The 10,000-nt window shown below is 41.2% G+C and overlaps 1 protein-coding gene across 3 annotated transcripts in view; it reads right to left on the reverse strand.

Moving 5' to 3' along the window:
- The window catches only part of LOC138003152 (lipoxygenase homology domain-containing protein 1-like), a 67,597-nt gene that overhangs the window by 35,105 nt on the left and 22,492 nt on the right, over positions 1-10,000 (reverse strand). For all 3 annotated transcript variants that reach the window (XM_068849125.1, XM_068849118.1, XM_068849132.1), the window contains 9 exons: positions 9,076-9,217; positions 7,122-7,384; positions 6,618-6,753; positions 5,707-5,867; positions 4,253-4,339; positions 3,336-3,468; positions 2,167-2,321; positions 1,439-1,596; positions 876-949 (listed from right to left, as the gene is read on the reverse strand). In XM_068849125.1, coding sequence (XP_068705226.1) covers positions 876-949; positions 1,439-1,596; positions 2,167-2,321; positions 3,336-3,468; positions 4,253-4,339; positions 5,707-5,867; positions 6,618-6,753; positions 7,122-7,384; positions 9,076-9,217 — 1,309 coding nt within the window. The remainder of the gene's footprint in view (positions 1-875; positions 950-1,438; positions 1,597-2,166; positions 2,322-3,335; positions 3,469-4,252; positions 4,340-5,706; positions 5,868-6,617; positions 6,754-7,121; positions 7,385-9,075; positions 9,218-10,000) is intronic.

Below are 10,000 nucleotides of genomic sequence, written 5' to 3' on the forward strand. Positions count from 1 at the left end.
CCACTGACTAAACATGTCTTCATTTAATAATCACTTTGCTTGTTTATCAAGGAATGAGTGGTATGTGTGCTATGTTCGCTTTCTCATCTCACCGAATACCAACAGTTCTTTGCTAAAATATGATTTTTGAGGTGAGTGTATTTCTGAGACAGACTTTTGTTTGTGACTTCTCGGGTTCTCTATATTAGGACTACACATCCAGATGATTAATTTTAAAATGAGGTTAAATGCCATGTCGGCAAGATTAATCTGAACCCAATGCGGCGTGCGGCCTTTTTGCGCCAAATGGGCGAGCCTTTATTTTGGGAAGCGCCCCGGAATCCAGCAGGGCATGCTTGTGTGTGGCTGTGCAACCTTTGCTCATCATCTTTGCGGGCTATTTTCCGAATTGTTGAGGATACATTGAGCCCTACCCTTTCCGTCCTGAGGCTACTTGGTCGTGGAGGTAAGTATTCGGTCAGGTAAGTGTTTTTTTTATAACTAGACGGTGTTCCAATGTGACGGTGCCGGTTAGCGGCTGCTTCGTTGCCTGGATCAGACGCCTTCCCGCTAACCTTTAAGGCACCAGTTCCCAAGATCATCATTGGCGATGAGTTTAACATGGAATTTCCTAAAACAAAACAGCCCAGAGCCAGCGAGCCCCTCACTTAACTAACCCTCACCCTGATCAGGGGTTAAAATGAACAAATCAGACTGCCCCCCCTCCTGCCGCCGCCCCCCTCCCTCGCCCCTTCCTTCCCTAACAAAAAGCGCGCAGTCATGTGCAGGAAATTAGGAGTCGATTAAAAAAAATCGAAGCCGAATTAATGATTATTAGCGTTATACTTGAGTAACTGCTGTAATGAAAGACAATTTAAATTTGGACAACAACGTACTGTTCAGCAAACTTGTTCCGCCAAGAGGAAGTTCTCTTACAATTAACCCATCGTCTTCATCTTTTGCGAGCCACCTACAAAAACACAAAAATCAAACTAACGACAGCACTTAATCAGCCAATTTCATTACAATAACGATCACCGGTGGCTTCCAGGGCAAATATATGTGGGTTATTGCATGACCAAGCGTGAGAAGAACAAGCTTAACAAGTTACTGTGATAGAGTGTTGTAGACTCAATCCTCCCAAATAGTACACTTTCTTGAAAGTACTGAAACCGGTTCGGCCAATCAAAAAGGACGGAGACAATCCAGTAAACCAATCAAAAGTCGAAGTAATTAAACGCAGCTGGCCCAAATTGCGGGAAAATGTGCACGCGCGAGCCACGATTGGCTTTGGTTTCACTTCCGATTGGCTGAAAAAATGGCGCGAGAACTTTGAACCAATCACTGAGTGAAGTAATGCAATACCAATGCAATTCGCCAATTACTTTCGACACTCAATTGAAAACCGCTCTGTGCACATCGAAAAGGAGATAATGCTGTTAGACGTAGCATCCCAAACCTGTTACATGGAAACACGTATTCCTTGGTGCCGTCCTCTGGGTCCTTAATTACAACTTTATCCAGGAACCATCCCGCTCCCGGCCCCGAAGAATCATGACCCACGCGAACTTTCTCGAGAGCTTTCAGCGACACTGCCTCGATGAAGAATTCATCCACCTAAGCAGATATAAAAGTCAAAAAACGGTAATATGCTGGGAGGAGGACATCATTAAGACAACCGTAAAGCTGTAGACATCAGTGGACTAACCCGTCAATATTCTCTTTCTGCAGAGAGACTATGTTGCGCGAATTCTTCTCCACTTCGAAATTAATTAGATTGCGGTTGATCTTATTAAGCGCGGAACATTGGCATTGATCGGCTTTTTACAGCTTCCCGATCTTCTTTATCGTTTGGCGAATTTTTCGGCGGTTTGAAAGGTAGCAGCCACATATGGCCTCGTACGCACGGGAAAACTTAAAAAATCCGCTTTGCTCCTCGCTGGTCAACTCTCCTATTGGTCCCAAATGAGTATAATCCCAAAGGGTTTGAATTGGGCACAACATTGAGTAAGCCGATTTGGTCTGTTGTTCATTTTCCCGTAAAACTTGGTTTAAAAATAAACACTTTTCTGACGCTGATGGGGACTACTAGGTCAATTTGGGTAAATCTTACTCTTGGGTGATGATGAGGAGAACGATGACTTCAAACACCCGCGCTTAGAAGTTCCGACTGGGTTTTCGTCTAACCTGCTTTCTTTCAAACTTGTTCTTGTTGGTTTTGGATTCCTCCAGAGGCCGATCACCAGTGTCTCCCAACTCTCCAAAAATGTTAAGAAAAATGTTGGCATCCGTTCCAGCGCCACGCTTGTCACCGGTGTGAACAAACACATGATAAACAAAAACTAGAAAAAATAAAAAGTGTCATCGTGAACGATCATTTGATAAAACCACCTGTAACATACGTGTTGACGCGTCACAAAATTCACTGACTCCCTGAAATGGAAGGCATCGTCAGAGCGCGTGTGTACACTCGAATCAATCAGCCAACTCTGTGCAACGCATCTTCTAGTATGATTACTCGATAATACTTTAGTTTGGGATTTCGTTCTTCAATATTCATGTGATCGAGCCGAAGAAACGAAGCCTCGAATAAACAGCCAGAAACTGACGACAGTCTTCAACATTTTTTTTGGTACTTCGTTCATTGGTATTATGACGTGGGCAGTGAGTCCATGGTGTCGTGAAAATTCAGAACTTCGATTGACATTTGGAACACGCGATTTTATTTGTACATAGGAGAAGATTCCTCTTCTTTTTTTGAGGTAAGAAATGTAAGCGAGTTAAAGAAATATAAAATAAATCAAAGAATATAATCAGGTCATATTGCGTATTATTTCTGCGAAACATGGGTTTCCACTGTGGCCAACGAGCACTCCGATAGAATTCAAAAGGCACCCATCGCAATAATTCAATCAGAAGAGGTAATAGAAGACAGTCAATAGGGAGCTTAAGCAAGCCCGTTTTTGAGACGCGGACGGCAACCGGAAGTGAATATTTCGCTCGCCAGGATAGCGGTCTCTCCCAGATTTTTAAACTTCGGGCCTCTAATGCTGCAAAGATACTTAGCGATATAAATGTGGTTGTGTGAAGACAAGTTAAAAGGGAGAACAACTCACTTCCGGTTGCCGACCGCGTCTCAAAAACGCACTTGCTTAAGCTCCCTAAGGTGATTGGGAAGCACTTCAAATATTCCCAAGGCTATAAAAACCACCAAACCAAGTCTTAATGGAAAAAATGGATCATTTGCACTGCAGCATTGCATTGCAATGCATTGCATTTGCATTGCAGCCATTGTAATAGATTATACACAAACAAAGCCACAAAAGCCACAACAATAAACAAATAAAGAGTTATACCTGGGAGAGGTTCCTTTCCCTGGACGATTGCTGGAAGTTCCCGGATAATCTGGTGATCATCCTCGCTCTTGGACAGCCAGCGGTTACACTTGAAAGAGCATTTGATGGTTGAACGGGCATTTTCCATTTGGACCTACAGGGGGTATCAACGGAAAAATCCCAACCGCATATTTAGTGTAAAATAAGTAAAATAAGTAACTTTTCTAAAACTAAGACCTATTTCAAAAGGGAGCGATTTTTAATTGCGCAAATTCGCGATTGTGTTATTTGCATTGCTACCTGTGACGACTGGCTCATGCAGTTTGCGCTACATTGTCAGCCAGTCATAAAGGCTGGGACACACAAGGCGATAAGTCGCTGCGACAAGTCGCGGGGACAAGTCGCCGCAACAATTCGCCTCGTATGACACGATTAATTTTCTGAAAATCAGTGTCGCTGAGGGAGAATTTTGTCGCTGCGATCAGTTGCACGAAATTAGCGAAAGCAGTGTTGCCGCACCATGTGATCACTTCCGGCAACATGTCGCTACGACAAAATATAAATGAACCAATGCGAGAGCGTCATATGGTCCCCCATATTGAATTAGAAAACTAGTTGTCATTTCCCCTCATACGAGATCACTGCGTGTGCACCGAACACGTGTCGTGTCGCAGCGACTTGTTTTGCAAGTAGTTCACACGGAGCTACTTGTCGCAGAGACCTGTCGCTGCGACTTGTCGCCTAGTGTGTCCCGGAGTTAAACGGAAACAAACTCAATTGACAATATTGTGACCTCATCCACCGCGCTTGGCAGCAGCGGTCATTTTCCCGCGCTTGGCGACGCGTGGCATCAGCTGCAAGTATTTGCTTTGGTTCGTTAATTGTCTACGCATTTTTTGTGTGATTCGCAAAATTTAGAATACAATGGCCTTACTTACCTTCTCCAAATGCCAGTCAGAAAAGGGCTTCGAGTTGTCGTGTCGAATTCTTAACTTGTATGGCTTGCCAACGCGGGTGAGTTCAACCTTTAACATTAATGTAACATGATACAGCTATAAATCCATGAAAAGTGGTGTATTGAAGAGATATTTGTGGCAGAGTGTCGGAGTTAGGAAAGAGGAACGTTTTGCGAATAGGCAAATCCTTCGGCAAAACGGAATGTTTTTGCAAGGTAACTTCCGCCTTTTCCTCAGGATTCCTATAATTCACTTTTTTCGTTTCGTTAAAAATCGCGGCAAAAAACCTTGTAAAGATTGGCACGACCTCTTGTATCGTCTACTTCCATGCAATTTTACCCCAAGTACCTCAATCACTGACATCATAGCCTGTGTAGGGTAATGAAACACTCTGAAGGGGATGCGCTTTTAAAGGATAAATTTACCGCTTTCGTGCTGAGAAATACATGCACCAAAAAGTGACGACAAAAGGCACATTTTGATTATGTCGTGATTTACACATTTTCTTTAGTTATTTAAAAACCCTTCTTTAAGCGCCTGAGGAGGGTTTCATAAGGCAGCAAAGGAAAAAGGGCTGAGAAATGGCAGTACAGTAGAATGTCGAATTTCAGTATGCAGATAAATCTGACCAAATCCTTCGTTTCAGGGCCTTATTCAAAACTTACATTACATGACCAAAGATTAATCGAAAGCAAGAAAGGATGAGAAAAGAGAACACATCCCATGCCCCATGATAGTTTTTTTTCAATCTATTTTAAAGGGAAAGTATCAAGACAGTGTGCAATAGACCATTTTCGAATTCTCACGGCTGGACTGGATGTAGCATGCAATGGAGGCTAATGCGGGCAAATCTTTTAAAATGCAAATTAATTTGCCCGCATTAGCCTCCATTTCATGCTAGATCCAGTCCAACCGTTGGAATACGAAACTGGCCTATTGTTCTAACCGTAATGAATGTCACCGTTTATAAGCCAATCGGAAGCGATGTTATAATTCGTGCGGAAAAGTTAAACGTACGCGTGAAAATTACGCTCAGCCTTTAGTTCATTAGCGATTGTTGAATAATCGAGAAATTCTTACACGAACGTGTAAATTTCTCGCACGAATCATAACGTCGCTTCCAATTGGCTCATAAATGATGACACTAGTTACGGATAAAACATGCGCAATACTCTGATACTCTCCCTTTACACTTTGCGCCAAGCTGGTAAAGTTATTTTGGTCTCGTGCCTATGATGGCGCAACTAATGATCCCTGGTGAAAATCTTGAAACCATCTTTAAGTATCTTCAAAGATCTTCATATAGACCTTCAAGGATCCTAATAAACATGTTAGAAAAGATCTCAAAATTCCTTGCCAGGATCCCCAAAATCCTTGCCAAGATCCTTAAAGATCCTCAACGATCTTGGCAAAAGCCAGCAAATCAAGCAAATCACCTTAAATTTATCCAGTTGTCCTTGTTCAAAGTTATCCGTGGCGTTACCTATCGGGACTTCATCAGTTTTGCCTTTGTCGCCATAAAGCGTCATAAAGACATTAGCATCAGTGCCTGCACCTCGAACGTCGCTTGTCCAGACCCAAACATTCCACACGGATTCTAAAGAAAAGCGACGAGACAAAAGGTTACGCGACAAATGCGACAGATCTCGCTGCAAGGGGATCATAGACCTCTTTCATAATGGCGGCCAAATAAAATATTTTTTTGTTTTAATGCTAATAAGCCCTACTAGACTCGCTACGACAAGCACTTCTCAAAAGAATGTTTGTTTCAAAATGAGGGCAGTAGGTCTAATTAACATCAAAACAAAAGAATGAAAAAGTGGTCGCCATTTATGAAAGTAGTCTATGTTCTTGCAAAACCATCATGTTCTATAAAATATGCTTTACTGACTTCGGACACTGGCTTCGGTTGATCCAAGGCTGGAGAGCGCAGTTCACTGAATAAAAGAGTATTAGTGGATAGATTGACTCGCTTTAGTTAGATAGCACCTTTTTCCTGGGTGGCAATCATGATTTAACCGATAGATACCGTTGTCGACCCCTCGAACGGAATGTTCAAAAGGCGGATATTGGTGGATTCAGTGTGTGGATTCTTCACTCTTGTATTCTACATTAGATCTTAACCAGACTAACGTCAAACAAACGATTTTTCTCGAGAACGGGTGATGTCTTCGGGTTGAAAGAGGTAAATTTCCCGGGGTCAAGTTCTGTGCTTTATTGCTTCCATCAGTGAAGGATTAAAAACAATATCGAAAGAAGAGCCTCAAAAAGGCAAATTAAGTCGCGCATTAACACGGTATGTCTGCAGAGCACTTAGTAACGAAATACAGTTTATGTTGGAACTTACTTGGTCGCCTCTTGAGTCTCATGTCTTCAGATTCATATAAATCCCTTTCAATCAGCTGATCTCCTTCATCATCTGCGAGCCACTTCTGGCATAAAAACACTTGCTGGTGTCCACTGCTGGGACAGTCTACGACAACCTAGGGAGAGACCCAAAGAATAATCTTTAACAGTATCATTAACGTAGTTTACATTTATTATTTGCGTAAAATTTTCCAAACCAAATTCCCTTTCAAAATTTCATGTTCCGTTTTATGGTAGTGAATGTCGAACCATTGCAAATAGAAGTACTTAATAAAAAACACTACCTTTCGGCATTGTCGTAAACGCTCTTAAGCTTCTTTTGGACAACCTTTCTCGAAACAGCTGTATATATCTGAAGTCCGAGTTACAGACGAAGGAGTGAAGTGATCTTCGCACTTAACCAGACAATTTGAGCAATTGAAAAACGTATCAATTTTTCAAATTTCAATGGGTTTTTCGAAGATAAATTTATCAAATTTTGTACCTTTTCACAATACCATCCTGCTCCGAGTCCGCTGTTATCGTGGCCAATTGTCAAGTGATGCAAGGGACTTAACATTTCTGTTGTTTCTACGCTGAAAATGTCTGTCCTTCCTCGTTCAAAATTATCCTTTTTATCATTTTGTAACCAGAGCTTTCCACTGTTATTTTCCCCATCTTCTCCCCCGTGAAGAATGACATAGACTTTTGCATTGGTGGAAGCGTTTCTCATATCTCCAGTGGTGACGTGCAGATGGTAGGGAATTCCTGAAGATGAAAACAAGGCTGTTGAATTGTACGATTTTCTTTGTAGAGAATGGGAGGAAAGTTTGCAAAAACCGACCTTGAGGGAAGAGGAACACTCTGTTATTCCGATTTTGAATCTCAAACAATGCAATGATCGAGGATATACTAATTATTTGTATAATAATCAAGATGCGCGTTCTAACTGGTTTCTTGTACGAGTAAAATAATGGAAATTTCGCGCGTCTTCTGAATTACTAGAGCTTTAGCAACGACGACGCGAACGGCAACGAAAACGTCATCTTAAAACATAAATTCGCGTTATTGCAATCACTTCGAGACTATTCCAAGCTTTTTAATATGACAAAGGTGTAGCAGTCCCTCAGGAGGAGCTTAATTTAGGGGAGAAAATGAAAACTTATCAGTCTAAGTGCTGACGTTGTCCATAAGACTTCAAATTTGGCAATTTCACGTTGTTGTTTTGAAGACATGGACACGTGCAGAGCGTGCAAAGCTATGGCTTTCACTCTCTAATTTGTGACGTTCTCGTTGCTGTTGCCGTTGTCTTTGCTAAAGCTCCCTAATATTTTCAACATCCCGCGTGGTTTATCAGCCTATAAACCAAAGAAACGTGTGGTCTATTGCTTAAGGGAGCCATGAAATGGAACTGGGGATTTCAAACGAGTTTCTCAGCGAAGGATCATTGCATTTACGAGAGCAAGTTAAGAGGCGTTGCAAGAATCAGTCAAGCAGGCTTGAGTGAGACGCAACCTATGATCATGTGATTTTGCCGCATGCTAGTGTGCCACCAAGATATCAAGCCACCTCAAAGCTGGTCATTTGCGAGCTCGATTTTTATATCCAGAAGGGGAAGGTCAGAGTATGATGGAAAGTATATGAAAGTCTTAACCTGGAACTGTGAATTTACAACGATCATGAATGATCATCGCAGTTGTGAGAGCAATTTAATCTCCGTCCTCTTGGAATCTGGATTAAAATTATTTAATATGCTCTTTTGCAACTGCTTAAGTAAATGCTCCCATTAATGCAATGATCTTTTTCTTAAAACATCGCCGCAAATACAATCAAAATATGAAGAAGTGAACTTGAAACAAAAATTGTGAGTAAATATCCCTGTACGAAATTAATAAGATGAAGGTCAGCACGACAGACAGACCTGCTTTGTTTTAATGCATGCCATTCTGACTTCTACCTATGTTAGTTTTACTGTACCACGCTTTGTCAAAGGCCAACTGCTTGTCACTAGTTCAGGTGTATTAGGCCATATTTCTGATTAGACGCCATTTATTATGATCAGAATCACGTGATTTTAACTGGTACACCACCGTGTCGGCCATGATCAAAGCCTCTTCTCCTTACATTTTCAATGACACCAAACAATGCAACACCGTTTTCATATTCAGTACTGATAAAGTGATTTGTTCTCTACCCGCTTCAACATCAATTGCCTTTTGCTAAGGCTGCTGCGTTAGAAAATGGCTATTCCTCTACCTGGGCCCTGGACACATTGAATTCTGCGTAAAAATATACTTAACAGCGGGGACAGCTGTACATAGTGCCAACTATTACTAGTTATGATCAGAATCATGTGATTTCAACTGAATGCCCCAAGCAAAGATTCTAAAATTTGTTTTTCTTGCCACAGAACTACTGTAACACTAAGTAAGTAATCAGCAGCTGGTAGTCTTGGCCACCTTTATCAACAATCATTTGATCATCTGCGCCATCTCCTCTGCTTAGTTCACGTGAAATCTTGCCATCATCTTCACTTGTGGAAAACCACCGTCGACACGGAAAATCAACAGATTCTCCAGTCTTGGGATCCTCAACTGTCACCTTAAGAGGAAAGAAACAGGCAAATTAATGGAAACACAAAATAGTGGTTTTGCAATTAAATTATTGAACCAGAAAGAAAGTAAGTACTTCGGCCAATCACAGCAAACACAGGCAGTCAAATGAGCCAATCCGAATAAAGCTGGTGCTATGTGCAGAAAGCACAGGCAAGCAAGCCACAAACTGCTTTTCATGAATATTTTATTTCAGATTAGCTTAGTATTACAGTATGGCGACCATGCAGCAATACAAAACCATTGGAAAACACCTAGTTCTTTTTTAAAATGTATAGAAACTGCATATACATGTAACCAACAAACCATACTGTAGTATCGACTGGTCTACCAGATACATAGAGGATATTACATGGCCGCGCGGAGATACAAAATTTCTCTTCAAGTATCAAAAAATATTTCACTCGTGAGCCATGTAGTATTCTATTTATAAATAATATACATGTACACACGAAATACTAAATCATTTCAGGAAAGGCATCAAAAGGCGCAATTTTCACATGTAACCACAGCAACAATGATATTTTCATGTGTGAAAATAACATGTTATCTTCACGTGTGAAGATATCATACATGTTTTTGTGCGAAAGCTCACTTGGTATTTCACTGGTGTTTATAATATAATACAAGTAAATGTATGTATTTCCCTCAAGCAATTCTTGACTTCAGAATTACATGTAGTGGTTCGAGATCTGCATCTGCTTTCGTATTGTTTGCTTGGACAAGAAACTACAATGACCACACTCCCTGGTTACCAGTCACATACATGTAA

Source organism: Montipora foliosa, chromosome 1 (genome assembly GCF_036669935.1).
Source record: "Montipora foliosa isolate CH-2021 chromosome 1, ASM3666993v2, whole genome shotgun sequence".
Lineage (NCBI taxonomy): Eukaryota > Metazoa > Cnidaria > Anthozoa > Scleractinia > Acroporidae > Montipora > Montipora foliosa.